This window comes from Scylla paramamosain, chromosome 8 (genome assembly GCF_035594125.1).
Source record: "Scylla paramamosain isolate STU-SP2022 chromosome 8, ASM3559412v1, whole genome shotgun sequence".
NCBI lineage: Eukaryota > Metazoa > Arthropoda > Malacostraca > Decapoda > Portunidae > Scylla > Scylla paramamosain.
In genome coordinates, this window is record NC_087158.1 from 26,395,075 (window position 1) to 26,411,341 (window position 16,267).

The 16,267-nt window shown below is 44.6% G+C and overlaps 1 protein-coding gene across 1 annotated transcript in view; it reads right to left on the reverse strand.

The window, feature by feature from the left end:
• Positions 1–16,267, reverse strand: part of LOC135103049 (tyrosine-protein phosphatase 10D-like) — a 69,708-nt gene that overhangs the window by 38,922 nt on the left and 14,519 nt on the right. Inside the window, 2 exon segments of the mRNA XM_064008960.1 lie at positions 816–923; positions 926–1,061. Coding sequence (XP_063865030.1) covers positions 816–923; positions 926–1,061 — 244 coding nt within the window.

A 16,267-nucleotide genomic window follows, 5' to 3' on the forward strand; every position in this document is an offset into this window, starting at 1 on the left:
CATCCGACTCCGCCTCCGCCCTCGCGGATCTCTAATTTTTAGTATTCGATGCATCACTAGTGTCTCCTCTCTCTCTCTCTCTCTCTCTCTCTCTCTCTCTCTCTCTCTCTCTCTCTCTCTCTCTCTCTCTCTCTCTCTCTCTCTCTCTCACCTACCCATCCATCCACCCACCAACACACACACACACACACACACACACACACACACACATTTTCAACTGATATTTTCCTGTGCCATTTTCCGGAGCCTTCTTTCTTTTTTTTTTTTTTTTTGCGGTGCAGCTTCCACGATTGGTGTGACAGCTGAGGATTGAGGGAGTGAGGGGGTGAGGGTCGGCCCCGCTGTGTCTGGGGAAGCAGGAACAGGTGATCAGGAAATACGAGACCCGCGCTAATTACGGAAGGACGGGAGTGGCGTGGAAGGAAGTCTTGGTGACGTTGTAACCCACCGTCACCACAAGCAAGCCAGACAGACAGACAGTCGTGAGTGAGGCTAACAGTCGCCATTGTTCCCGACGTGAAAGAGGATCATTTGCATAAGTCACTACAGTCATTGTTCTGATACATCATCATCTCTGAATTGTGCAACCGTCTCTTGATATCTCCACCTCGTTAGCATACACTTTCTGGTGTGACGCAATATGCTAAGACAAAAGATATATGAAGAGAGAGAGAGAGAGAGAGAGAGAGAGAGAGAGAGAGAGAGAGAGAGAGAGAGAGAGAGAGAGAGAGAGAGAGAGAGAGAGCATTAACTCCTCAGTATAATGGAGTGCCACGGACAAGCACATTACAAGTACTGGTTCCCCTCTCACTCACCTGTTGTGATGGAGGCCGTCCAGGTGGGGTAGTCGCTGATGGTGGCGTTGGTATAGTACAGCTGGAAATTATACCTGGTACCTGGGAGCGCCCGTGTCAATTCCACCCCTCGGAGACCTGGGCGGGTGTGAAGGTGGTGTTGGGGAGCGGGCTACCATGCGGGGGCCAGTAGTCGAGGCGGTAGCGGCCGTCCTGGTCCCTGATGTTCTCCGACGGGATCTGAATGACCACGTCCGCGCCCACTCCCTGAAGGTGGACAAATTGCATCACTTCAGACAATGTTCGCAAATGTGTCAGCGTCCTATCTCGAATGCACCTAACAGGTTTAGTGGATGTTACTGGGACTTTCAAGGGTGTTTTTGATGATTGCAGTGTTAGTTCAACAAAGCTCCTGTGTTATCAATGGAAAATTTGAAAATAGCCTTTATGAGGATACAAAGCGGTTAAAAGCACAAGCCTTTGTCAGACGTGTAATAAATGGTGGAGGATGGGGACAGTAATTGTTAAGGATTCATTAAGTATATTCAATGGCTCACAGTTGTTCCATTCTGAAGGCGGAAACTATTTTTCTGAGTAGAAATCACATATCATTGTTACACACGTTACTATAATATATGCATTTTTAATCTAACCTAATCTAATTAACTTATTATTTTAAAGTCTTAGATGATCAAGGGTCGTTATGGCCAGGATCAAGTATTTATCTCGATTTTCTGCTTGTCAAAAAATCCTTACAAATCATCGGCCTGTTGTTTAGTGGCGGTAATGCGTCTTTTGCAACCAGCGAAGAAAGCACAACTGTCAGTCACTGCCCTAAAAATAATCGTCTATTGTTTGGTTGCAGCTTTGTATTTCTTTAAAGAACTCGTGGTGCACCAGAGCGTCTAAAGCAATCACAGAGAATGCCTGACGGGTAAATACAATGATAACTGCATGGTCGTGCGTTGGCGCTTGCACACACACACACACACACACACACACACACACACACACACACACACACACACACACTTGCGACACCTTAACCTACGTAATATCTAGGGAAAAGAACCTCCTTAATCCGTGTTTGTGTGACCTTCAAGATATACCCTACAATACAGTGTGTGTGTGTGTTTGTTTGTGTGTTTGTGTGTGTGTGGTGAGATTCAGAGTTGCTGCCGCCAATAACAACAGTGCTTCACGTTACAATTCCAGCTACCGTCACTCGTCGCCAGCAAAACAGTGTGAACGGAATGACTGTACTAATTCAGCCCAGATAATTGGATGTCATAACACCAGGGAAAACATCACGCCCCTCGTATTAGACTAGCTGAGAGAGAGAGAGAGAGAGAGAGAGAGAGAGAGAGAGAGAGAGAGAGAGAGAGAGAGAGAGAGAGAGAGAGAGAGAGAGAGAGAGAGAGAGAGAGAGAGAGAATGTGTATACTTTCTATCTCAACCAGCTCTCGCTTCCCATCTGTCACACACACACACACACACACACACACACACACACACACACACACACACTGTTCAATGGGTTCAGTCAATAAATCACAGCTATTAGTATTACCTCAAAAAGAAAATCCACCATTGCCTAGTCACCGGCCACAATGGATGACTAGAACACAAATGAATAAAATATAGACTAGTATTTTTTTTTTTAATTCTCTTATCGGGACCACTCAAAGACGACATATATAATTAGTCGGGTTCTCATGTTATGACTACTACTACTACTACTACTACTACTACTACTACTACTACTACTACTACTACGCTTAAATGGTTCGTCAGTATCTGATGTTCCTCCTACTATTGCAATTTCTACTACTATGAATATTACTACTACTACTACTACTACTACTACTACTACTACTACTACTACTACTACTACTACTACTACAACTATCACAAGAACAACAACAACAACAACTGCTATTACTACCATTACCACCATTACTACTACTACCACTACCACCACCACCACCACCGCCTCCACCACCACTACTACTACTTCTGCTACCACCACCACCACTCCTACTACCACTACTACTATTATCAACAAAGGGCGCAATACAAAGGGTCCTTGGGAAGGCTGACTGGGTGTGAGATAATGTTTTTTGTCGTTGTGAAAAACAGCAAGGAAGAAATGCGTTGAGATCCTGACCAAAGTGGATCAAGGTGAGGCAGGGGAATACAAAGGAGGAGGAAGAGGAGGAGGAGGAGGAGGAGAAGGAGGAAAGGCAGCAGGAGGATTGCACAAGAGAGTACTGGAGGTTGAGGAGCTGAGTGAAGGCTGACATTTATCATTTAACTACGTTGGAAAAAATTAAATTCTCTCTCTCTCTCTCTCTCTCTCTCTCTCTCTCTCTCTCTCTCTCTCTCTCTCTCTCTCTCTCCACGTTCCTTTTCGATTCAGTTTAAATTTTCCCCCAAATACTTTCTTTCCTTCTCTGTGATTCGAACTTTCTCTTGTTTTTGCTTTTCTCTTTTTATTTATTCATTTTATTTTTTTTCCAGACACCTTCTCATCTTTCCCTTTTCTCTACAATACAGTTCCCTCCCTGCCTCCCTCCCTCCCTCCCCCTGCAAGGTTACCGTCCTGCTGGAGGGGTTGAGGAGTGAAAGTGGAGGAAACATAATCAGTTCCGCCAACCACTGTGCTCCTCCACCTTCTCCACCTCCTGTGCCTCGGTCATGCTTGCGCCCACATACTCGTACATCATCCATGCCCCACCTCAGTATGTTCCACAGGTTAACAAAGAGCGCACTGTTACAACCGCACCATCATCATCATCATCATCATCATCATCATCATCATCAATATAAAAATGTTGTACTACTTCTGCATCTTGTAATGTTGCTTTTACTATTACTGCTACTACTGCTACTACTACTACTACTACTACTACTATTACTACTACTACTACTGGTGGTGGTGGTGGTGCGATTATGACTGTTATCACTACTTCTACTGCAATGAGGAAGAAGACGAAGAAAATGAAAAAAAGAATGAAAGAAAGAAAGGATGAAAGAAAAACAAACAAACAAACAAACAAACAATAACAACAACAACAACAACAACAACATCGTATAAACGCTAAGAGCAGGAAAAAAATGAAAAAGAAGAAGAAGAAGAAGAAGAAGAAGAAGAAGAAGAAGAGGAAGAAGAAGAAGAAGAAGAAGAAGAAGAAGAAGAAGAAGAAGAAGAAGAAGAAGAAGAAAGTAAATATTACACAATATTGCATACGTATAGAAATTAAGTAGTTTAATAGTACGTGTAATATTTGCATAACAGTAATCTACAAGATAATTAACACACACACACACACACACACACACACACACACACACACACACACACACACACACACACACACACACACACACACACACACACACACACACGATTAGCTTCGAGCTCTTTCCGTAGGGGAATGGCTGGTTGTGTTGCAAGACCACCAGACAACCCAAGGTGAATAACACACACACACACACACACACACACACACACACACACACACACACACACACACACACACACACACACACACACACACACACACACACTGCATAAACACACACACAAGGACAGGTGGGCCAGCAAGGAGCAACAGAGAAGGCAAGACAGTTAGTAGTGGACTGAAGAGAGAGAGAGAGAGAGAGAGAGAGAGAGAGAGAGAGAGAGAGAGAGAGAGAGAGAGAGAGAGAGAGAGAGAGAGAGAGAGAGAGAGAGAGAGAGAGAGAGAGAGAGAGAGAAACAATAACAGGATTCTCTAACAATAAGGTCCATAAAAGTACCAATGAATCTCCAGGTAATAGGCACTTCGGCATAGTACATTCTGTGAAAAAAATAAACAAATAAATAAGACTCTTTGGTGTCCGGAAGTGGCGTTCCCCTCCACAGGCTCGTCACTTTTAGATCAAAGGTTGCACGGCGGAAGGAAATGCGTACTGGGTGTACAGGGCCCCCTCAACACGCTCCCATCCCATCCCAGGATCTGTTCACTCCACTAATGCAAGGGTCAGCCAGTATCTTGACTCTTTCATCCCTTCTACTCGTACACTCTGAAACTCTCTTCCTGTTTCTGTTTCTTCCCTCCCGCTTCTGACTTAGAACATAAGGACATAAGAAATAAGGGAAGCTGCAAGAAGCGACCAGGCTTACACGTGGCAGTCCCTGTATGAAATATACCTACCTATTTCCACCTATCATCCCCATCCATAAACCCGTCTAATCTTCTCTTAAAGCTCCCTAATGTCCTAGCCCTAACAACATGATTACTGAGTCCGTTCCACTCATCTACCACTCTATTTGAGAACCAATTTCTTCCTATCTCTTTCCTAAACCTAAATTTTTCAAGCTTGAACCCGTTATTTCTTGTTCTATCCTGGTTGCTGATCCTAAGAATTTTGCTTACATCCCCCTTGTTATAACCCTTATACCACTTAAAGACTTCTATCAGGTCCCCTCTTAACCTATGTTTCTCTAAAGATTGTAAATTTAACAGCTTCAATCTCGCCTCGTAAGGAATACTCCTCATCCCCTGTAAAACTTTTAATCATTCTTCTCTGTACTGATTCTAATAGACCTACATCTTTCCTGTAATGTGGGGACCAGAACTGCACAGCGTAGTCTAGATGAGGTCTGACCAGTGCCAAGTATAACTTTAATATTACTTCGGGCATTTTAATATTGAACTGTTTAAAAAGAGGAGAATCAAGATATCTCAGAAGCTAAACTGGGTATCTTTCTTGGTTACTCGTAATCACTTCCTGTTTCTTTTTAGATAATGATATTAAGAGCGACCTTTTATTTCATTTCATCTATTTTTTTTTCCTAACGCCGGTATCGTTGACACATAAAAAGATGAAAAACAGTATGATGAAAATAAGCAGAATAGGTCGAGAGAAATGTATGAACGAACAGCCAATGTAAAAGTAGGAAAAAGTAGAAAAAATAGAAAAAAAGTAGAAATTTACGAACGAACAGCCGATGTGAAAGTAGAAAAAAATTAGGAAAATCAAATAAAAAGGTAGGAGAAGTACTTGCTCTGGCCTATTTGCTCCCTCCGTGCCTGGCAGCCCACGTAGAACACCCCCGCCACCCCGGGCAGCCCACTTAACCCCAGACACGGCTGGAGAGCGAGGACAACGAACTGGGAACAAACTTTGGGTCAATCACGCACTACGTCTCTCCTCTCCCACTCACCACGAGAAACAACTACTAAGGGGTTCTGAATGAGTGTTACGGAGTGATGGACTGTTGAATAAAGGGCAAGACATCTCCGGGGCGGGCGGGGCAGTGAAAGAAGGGCCAGAGGGGTTGGGGGGGGGGGGATAGTTGTGTGCAGGAGTGGCGGACATGCTCACTAAGTATGTGCGAGAGGACTTCCGCCAAACAACACCCAGTTTGACCTTTCCGGTGGTGACGGGGGGAGAGAGAGAGAGAGAGAGAGAGAGAGAGAGAGAGAGAGAGAGAGAGAGAGAGAGAGAGAGAGAGAGAGAGAGAGAGAGAGAGAAGGGGTTGATGGTAAAGGCGCAGCTGGGAGAGGACGCAGAGGAAGAGGACAAGAGAAAAGGGTGGAGTGACGTAACTTATTGCGGATGCGTGTTGGATTTTGCCATGATAGATTCTAAGGAATGCAGGAAACGACTAAGGTAAATCACATAAAAACTCTCTCTCTCTCTCTCTCTCTCTCTCTCTCTCTCTCTCTCTCTCTCTCTCTCTCTCTCTCTCTCTCTCTCTCTCTCTCTCTCTCTCGTTTTAAGGTTTCGAGGATAATGGATGAAGAATAAACAAGTCAACCTTTCCTCCTACTCCTCCTCCTCCTTCCTGTACTTCCCGTCTTCACTCTCCTTCTCTTCCTTCTTATCGTTTTCTCAACCTTCCTCCTCCTTCATCTCTCTCTTTTCCTTCGTTCCTTCTTGTCGTTTTCCTTTTCAATCTCCTTCTCCTCCTCCTCCTCCTTGTGCCTCTCCTCTTCTTAAATCTTCCTGCTTCTCTTCTTCTTCCTCCTCATGTCCTCACCTCCTCCTAATAAGTCAAGGGTGGAGTAATGACCGTGGTGACAGTTATACACAGACTTACCACACAGTCTCAGAAGCACCACTCCTTGCAGCAGAAGACAATGTTTCAGGACTCTCACCAGGGGTAAATAAGGGCGAGCTGAGGAGTTTGATATTCTAGACTACTTATAACAAGCTCTAGTAAAAATTTATAGGGATTTTCAGTAATTTTTTTTTCTTTTCTTTTTTTTTTTTTTTTTTGACTAGCGAAAGTTTAACGGGGCTACCACGTATAGGTCTGATGGCTCCTTGCAGCTTCTCTTATTTTCTTATCTTCTTATGAATTATACGTATCAGAGGCAAAAGATATCCATCCGAAAACCTGGCTAATCATCTCTGTGACCTTTGAAAATTGTCTATAATATAAGCGTCCAATGGGTTTGAAAATAGTGCTTTGCGGTGTGCCAAGGGTGCTGCGGAGTGATGGAACGGAGAAAGGGAGGGAGGAAATGCCGCTGTGATGAGTACAAAGTGAAAGGAGAGAACAGAGTAACCACTAAGCGATGTCCATAAGGAAGAGAGCAAAGTGTGTCATCACCTGCTATATTTCTGTATGCCAGGAGGAAGTGTGTCGCTTGATACTCCAACATACTTTGACTTTTGCTCGGTATCCTCTCTGACCCATGACTGATGTGACACACGCTCATGTCTGTCCTTTTTTTCCACTGGTTGACTTTTGACTCTGACCTTTCCTTGGTTGGTTTCCGGTTGGGCAGGATTCGTATGTCTTTTTCCTTGTAGATTATGTTTGTCTTGCTCTCCACATCCACCTCAGGCCGTTCTAGTGAGAGAGAGAGAGAGAGAGAGAGAGAGAGAGAGAGAGAGAGAGAGAGAGAGAGAGAGAGAGAGAGAGAGAGAGAGAATGTTTTTGACCCTCTCAGAGACTCGGCATTACTGGCATGTTTCGATACTGTCCTAACCTCCCCGCTCCCGCAGTCACCCACCGAGAGATGCATCTTACGGAGCCCCTTGCTAATAATTACCAGCGTGAAAAGTGGGCACAAGCTTCCTGGTGCGGAGACCATTATTTCAGTAGCATTTGTACCCTCCTGAACTACAGAGCTCCGAGCTTCCCTACCCTTACCAAATCGTTAGTTGCATGACAAAATAAGGACCAGGCATTGCTTCCAAACGAAACAATATCAGTAACCTCCAACATGAGTGTCGATTCCGGGTCGGCGCCGCTTCAAGAAACATGCCGCCTGACACCTCGCCAGATAGCCCACCTCTTCATGTTCCTTCTGCCCATTCTGGCCGGCCTCACGAACGACAGTCGTCAACGACAAAGCTGGGCAGCGTGCACAGCAGAAGCAGTCTCTGCCATGGGAGTCATGACGTCCTCCTCAGGAAAGACAATGACTCCTTGCACCACAACCCACCACGGCATCCACCTCCGATCCACAATCCCTTCACAGCCTCTTGCGGCAAAAGTCGTGTCGTCTCCCTGCAGCGATCCACCTCAAAATATTACAGATCATCGAGGACACGGCATTCCAAGACATTATTTTTTACCGACGGATCAGTTCGTATTGAGAAATCTCTCCTGTCCTTACGTGTGATGTACGAACACCTCGCTCACACTGTTGTCTGCATCGTTTGGATACATAACATTTACCTTCCAGCAACACGACTGCCCCCACACTCCCCCGGGTCCGCGAAGAAATCTCAGTGGTAGCGAGATTGCTGGCTAGGCCGCTAAAGCAGCTTTCCTCTTTCCCATCCCTGACCTGACTGTCCTCCAAAGCTTCTCCCGAAACGTTAACCGGGGGCGACTGGTACGCCTGGATGTCCCAACAGGCAGTTGCCTGCCATCTCCACAGCCTATCTCTTCGACCGCTCTGTTGTCCTATCAATATGCAGCTACCTGCACCGTAATCACCTTGGCTTTCCTTGTGCTCCACAGATCCAGCCTGGTAGGGCCGTCAACCTCACAGGCACGTCTGCCAGATACGTTTTCCACTCCTCACCTTCACTATCTCCTCAAATGCAAGGCCACTTTCCGTCTGTGGAATTGCCGTCACCCTGCCCAGCCAGAATACTGAGGCCAGAATATGCATAGCAGTGTGGTGGAGCTTGTGGAAACATCTTTTGAATCTTAAAAATCACTATATTGATTTTCACAGTTAAATAATGTTCAGCGCTTCACATCTGAACTACATTTGGTGATTTTCACTGCTGTTATTTATTTATTTTACTATCATTACAACTGCTGCCACTACAACAGTTTCTGCTTCCTTTGTGAACACCACATTGTTCTGTCACTCGACATTAAGTAGGGAATCTCACTGCACTTACTACAACTACATAAGAAGCGAGATGTATTACTCTTGGTTTTGTCGTGACAACAATTTCCCTCGCTTGATACATTCATTTGGTTTATGTTGTCATTTTAAAAACATATATGGAGAAACTGATTCTCAGACGACCTGTTGTTTGAGGTATCCTAGCAGTGTAAGGAATATCAATGTGATATATCCCTGTTGTATTAATCTGATGAGAGTATGCTGATGTAAATTTACGAGTGAAAATTACTTTCACTCTCCCAGCAAGACAGTATGAAGAGAGAACAGCTGGAGAAGACCGAGACATCCCGCGCCGCCTCTCTACAGGTGAGGAAAACTGCTTGGAGGGAGACGCGTGGGTGAGAGGCTGACTCAAAACACTGGTTTTTAGTCAAGCATGAGGTGCTATTCTTTACGCCAGATGAACGCAGAAGCAAGTAACCGTGTGACTGCCTTCAGTGTTATGACGCCACAGTCTCAGTGTTTTCCAAAGATGATAATGATGATGATGATTTCGCCAATGACAACGACGAGGGCGGTGATGAAGATGATCTGCTTTCCCTTCACACTCTCCACACAGGACAGCGATGGCAGGCTTTGGCTGGCCTCCCATGATGCTTCTCATCCTCCCTCGCCTCGCTTCCCCTCGCCAGCTCAGGGAGGCTGTTCGGAACACAACCTGTGCCGCGTTTCTGTATTTTTGTTGAGTAGAAAGGTTAGCAACCTCTGATGATACTGGGAATTATGACATTGATGATAATGATAAGAGGAAATGAGGATACTGTTATCTTTTGTGAGAAGAACGACGCCCCCCAGGAGAAGTAATGACTTACATGCAACGTGTACATCCGCAAGTGTTCTGTTTGTTATGCTGACTTATTCCTTTATTTTTCAGCTTTCATTCTTGTTCTCGGTTACACACACACACACACACACACACACACACACACACACACACACACACACACACACACACACACACACACACACACACACACCTGAGTTCTTGTTCTTAGTCAAGATATCATAGTTATTTTTTTTAAGCGTGTGCGTATTGAATCACGTATCACCAACCTGTACTTCCCTCCCTTCACAGGTAACACCCGTACAAACCTGCCGCCACCAAGGCCACCCTCCTGCTGCCTCCGCTCAAGACTGCTTCCCCCATCTCTCTCTCTCTCTCTCTCTCTCTCTCTCTCTCTCTCTCTCTCTCTCTCTCTCTCTCTCTCTCTCTCTCTCTCTGTGTGTGTGTGTGTGTGTGTGTGTGTGTGTGTGTGTGTGTGTGTGTGTACAAATCTCTAATCTCACATCCACACATAACATATTTATTTCACCTGTACAAACAGTTTTCTTTATACAAGTAAATATCATAGTCCATTATTTTCTCTTAACTTCTCAATATCAGAGCCACATTACATGAATTCAAAGCCAAAGTACAGTAACCTTCGTACACCAGTGGCATAACTCGTAAAAGTGTAGCGTAATTAGGGACCTGGAAGCGAATTTTGTAAACATGCATTATAATTCGTAAAATCGCACCATAATTCTTAAACCAGCAATATAATACGTCAACTGACACCGTAATTCGACCATTAACACCAGCATACACCCTTAACTGACACCACAATTCCTACTCACTTAAAGCATCATGATCATAAACCAGCAGCGTACGTAATTCATACACTTAATAATGTCCACACCTGCATCAGCACTACCAGTCCTGCACACGACTAACATTGACACATTGACATGAAAAAAAAATAGAAAAAAATAATAACTTAAGTAGAAAGTTGTCTCGACCGTATACACAAGGCCTCAGGTCCTCAACTCCAAGGCCACGGAGAGAAGCGAGGGGGACGCGAACGAGGAGCGGCGACTCGGACAGAGGAAGCGACAGGAAGTGGTTAAAAGAGATGGAATTCTTGTCTTTCATCCCTGCATTAAAAAGGATCCTTAAGGCAGAATGGCGGGAAGCGTGTACTGAAGAGAGAGAGAGAGAGAGAGAGAGAGAGAGAGAGAGAGAGAGAGAGAGAGAGAGAGAGAGAGAGAGAGAGAGAGAGAGAGAGAGAGAGAGAGAGAGAGAGAGAGAGAGAGAGAGAGAGAGATGATTAAGTAAACCTTTCTACTTTTAATCTGCAAAGAACAATCACCCTTAGGAATAATACAATTTTCTATACGACAAAACTCTTAAGGGGATGAGAGAGAGAGAGAGAGAGAGAGAGAGAGAGAGAGAGAGAGAGAGAGAGAGAGAGAGAGAGAGAGAGAGAGAGAGAGAGAGAGAGGTGAACATATGGAGAAGTCGGTAGCCTGTAAAAACCGCAGGAGAAATCTGGCAGCAGGTGCAGGAGTGTTAAAAAGGAGAGGGAGCCGTCAGCCATCTATAAAGCATGCATCTGTTTGCCCATTTTAATTACCTTTCTATTAGTCCACCCATCCACCTGTCCATCACATCATGTAGTTATCTGACTCATCTATCTATCTGTTCAACCATAAATCTATACATTTACAGTATATATATCTGTCTGTCTGTCTGACGAAGTTTCATGTGTGGTAGAAAAGTCTTTTTTTCCCTCTTTTTATTGTATCCTCTAAAAGTCTATCTATCTACCTATTTACCAATTTATTTATACTTACTATCTATCTACCCTTTAGTATTGAGCTCAGCCTCGCGGTACAAAAAGCAGTGCTATATACTTCCTCTTGTTTCCAAAGCCATTCAACCCGTGCAACTTAAGGTCAGGAGGGCGAGAGGCTGCTCGGTCGGCTAACTCCCTTGTGCTAGCTTGAAGCAGAGCCATTACTCTCCAGGAATGTGGAAGTGTCGCAGTGTCGCAATAAGGCATACGGGATTCGCTTTACTCCACACCAGAGGACCGAATGGTATTAGATTGAAAGTCTCCACTCGCTGGTGATAAAGGCGCCCGATTTAGTAAGAAAATGGTGTGGCGGTGGTGTGGTTTGGCTGTGCAGTGGAATGTGGTGAGTGTGGAGGAGAATGGCGGGGAGAAAGTGTGGTGGTGAGAAGTAAAACGTCTAGAATGACAGAGTCGGGGTGGTGTGTGGCCGAGGGTGTGGTGAAGGAGTGACGCGTAGAGAGGGTGTGGCGTGGGAGGTGCATGGGAGAGAGTGGCACGACCAGAGGTGTCTGTCTGTGTGTCTGTGTGTGTGTGTGTGTGTGTCTGTGTGTGTGCATGGGAGATAAAAGTAGGTAGTAGTGGGGGTTGGGGGGTAGAGATCGGCGTGACACTCAACAACCGTAAAAAGAGGCTGAGAGACTCCCCAGCACCGCGTTTGCCAATCACACAATAAGGTTCGGAGTCGCCTCAACAAAAACAGTCCTTGCCGCAACACACTGCTCGATTGGCCAATGGAGTAGGCCAGGTGAACGTGGCGTGGATAAGAGGTGCGGGTGTGAGCGGATGAATGCTGGGAGTGGTGGAGGTAGGGTAGTAGGAGCACGAGTCACTTTTCAAGGTGGACAGCCCTTCATATCCTCGGGCCACGCCTGTACCTCCCCTACCAGGCCGCGGACGCAAGGCCAACACGAGAGACTGGGTACGAATTTTTAACCCCCTACTCGTATTGAAAGCATTTAGACTCAGTAGTGCTCGTCTGTGCTTGTGTGGTGCCCTTGGGAATGACACCGGAGTCGCCGAGGAGGGGAAACAAATCCCTGGACAACTTTGACCTTCTGAAGATACTCGTACTTAGAGATCCGCAGGGAGGCTTCTCAGCAGACAGGGTAGGGAGGGCAGAGGAGGGAACATTTAGTATGATTACTCAACAATGTTACATAGAAATTAATATAATAACAATAATAATAATAATAATAATAATAACAATAATAATAATAATAATAGTAATAATAATAACAGTAGTAGTAATAATAGTAGTAGTAGTAGTAGTAGTAGTAGTAGTAGTAGTAGTAGTAGTAGTAGTAGTAGTAGTAGTAGTAGTAGTAGTAGTAGTAGTAGTAGTAGTAGTAGTAGTAGACTTATAATAATAGTGATAGCACACAATATTTTTTTTCATATAATGCATCACTCCATGCAAACTGTGTACTGCAAAGCTTAAAGTGAGTAGAGCTTAACGAGTAACGGCCAGGTCTCCGTTAACACCTTGTTTCCTCGCCATTCCCCAGATCATCCCAAGCAGCACCTGGACGCCCCAGCCCCCGGGCCTCGCGTGCCCGCTGACTGGTTGCGTTGCTGGCCGCCGAGAAAGGTGGCGGGAACAGAGTGAGCGGCCTCGCCCAGGGACGACCTTCGTGTTTCCCGTTACCTGCACACCAGCACTCATCCACTCACACCACCACTCCCACATTAGCGGCACACATGCACACATTCTCCTCTGTTTACTTCTTTACTTCATTGATGAGTTCAACCTTCCTCTCAAGCTTAACTGGGAGTCTCAGCAGCAGGGGAAGCATCTAGAATGAAGCAGTGCACGCGTCAGGGCGGGGATGCCCAGACGCGAGACAGCAAGCATTCGGGAATATTGGGCAAAGCCTGTGTCGCACGTCGGAACCTGCCGCAGAGTTGGCTGGTGGCTGACAGCGGTGTTTACATGGGATGACGTCACGCACAGGGGTGGGTCGCAGCCGCCAAGAACCTAGCAGGGGAAGGGGGCGGAAAACACTCCCAACACTCCACAACACTTACACACACTCACACACTCACTCACTCACTCATACGGTAATATTACGCCGCTTTTGATATCACGGTCTCAAGTGGCCCGAGATGTATTGCCGCCGTGATAATGTAGTGAGTAATCCCGTGCGCTGAGTGAGCACTAGTACATCCGTGTTCCTTGTCAAGCCCGGAGGATGAATGGTGCCCCACGACAACGTAGCCAATATATGGACACATGGCTGACTGCCGGAATTTGGCGCACACACACACACACACACACACACACACACACACACACACACACACACACACACACACACACACACTTCTCACATTCAAATAGATGGCAATGCTAGGAATTGGTATAGTTCAGACAGCAGATGACAGGAAGACAATCTCTCTCTCTCTCTCTCTCTCTCTCTCTCTCTCTCTCTCTCTCTCTCTCTCTCTCTCTCTCTCTCTCTCTGACAAGTATGAACAAAATCAGCGGTGTGGGCGTGAAATATAAGAGCGATATTAAGTTGCCGTGTGTGTGGGAGTACCGCTGGGGGTTGGCGGACCTCCATCACATCGCCGGTTATTAATATCCCTCACACTCATAAAAAAAAAAAAAGAAGACAGAAATAAAAAACTCATACACTACAATATTTTTTTATACATGAAGACTTGGGATGCGGTGACATTTCATAAATATACATGGATTAATTTTTTCCTTCACCTATATACCGCACACACCTACCTCCCCCGCCACCACACACACACACACACACACACAAACGCGAAAGGAAAGTTAGTTAGCGGTTCAAGGAAAACGCTGCGCTGCTTCACGGTATGGTAACTGACACATGATGACCTCTTTCTTCTTTCTGATGCACCGAGAGAAAAGTCTGGTAATTTAAGCAACTCACACAAGGACGGGAAGGTCACACAGTTACTCAATACGATAAAAAGACTATGCTTCTTTACGTGTGTGTGTGTGTGTGTGTGTGTGTGTGTGTGTGTGTGTGGACTAAGATAAAATATTTCACTCCCTCTCCTACTGTAAAAGACACACATACTAAGGGTGGTGTGTTACTGTGATCGGTGACACTAAAAAAAAATAAATAAATAAATAAAATAAATAAAGATATTGTCATTTTAATATACTTTGTTAATTCTGTGTGTGTCATGATAAAAAAAAACACAATTAACTTGATCATAAGCTTATAATTCTTGTATTTTGAAGTTCAACATACGTAACCAGCAATGCCAGGAATAGGTGGAGTTAATTGAGCTAATAATAAACGGGATATACCTAATTAAATTATCTAATGACAGACAGAAATAAGAGCTTAATGACGGTGTGTTATTTCGATTACCGGCACTATGAAATAAATAAATTAATACATAAATAAGTGAATACTACTTCTACTACACCTAAATATAATGCAATATGTATTAAATAAAAAGAACATGCAATTTCTTTTTTTTTCTGTTCATGCCTCAACGGTGCTTATTGATATTAGTAAAAATAATAAAGAAAATATAAACAAAACTTATTCAGCAAGGAAAATTAATGTTCCGTGACAACACACGAACAAACATACATATTTTTCTTCTCCGTCAGGTGGAAAAAAGTGTGTTGGTGTTTCCTTTCTCTATTATTTTCCTTTCCTCCCTCAGTCCTTCAGCGGGGCGTGAGTGACCTTGATGACACGCCCACAGATTCGCTCGCTGCAGTTTCGCGTTGTAAATCGGACACACACACACACACACACACACACACACACATACACACACACACACACATACACACACAGATACATACCTACTGACCACAAAAAATGCATCCAGCTAGTAATCATCATACAACAAAACAAAATAACCTTAATATACACACAAGACAATAAAAGCGAGAAAATAATACTAAAACACCTCATATTATCGAAAATCGTCGAAATCTATACACAAACCACACACACACACACACACACACACACACACACACACACACACACACACACACACACACACACATTCTTATGACTCAATTGTAATACTTCATTGTCTTAAAACCAAAATGTGATGGTCAGAAGTAAAGTTTTTTTGTTTTTCTTTTCTTTCAGCAAGTATCTTTGTACACCGTCTTAATTTCCGGGCCTGAGAGAGGAGGAGGAGGAGGAGGAGGAGGAGGAGGAGGAGGAGGAGGAGGAGGAGGAGGAGGAGGAGGAGGAGGAGGAGGAGGAGGAGGGCGTGGTTATAAAACAGTTAATCAAGAGTTTTATACTTTGATAGCAATTACTGGCACTTTTTTTTTCAAGGTGAGGTCGACTTCCGGGTTATAAAACAGAGAGGTGTAGTTCATTAGATGTTTTTTTTTTTTTTTTCCGGCGCAGGTTACTGATTGTTGACACTCCGCGGCAGGTGTGTCGGAGGTGGCGCTTCCGGGCTATGAGGTGCACGGCTACTTGTTATCACACCACTATGTACCAAATTATTGTGCCGCTTTTTG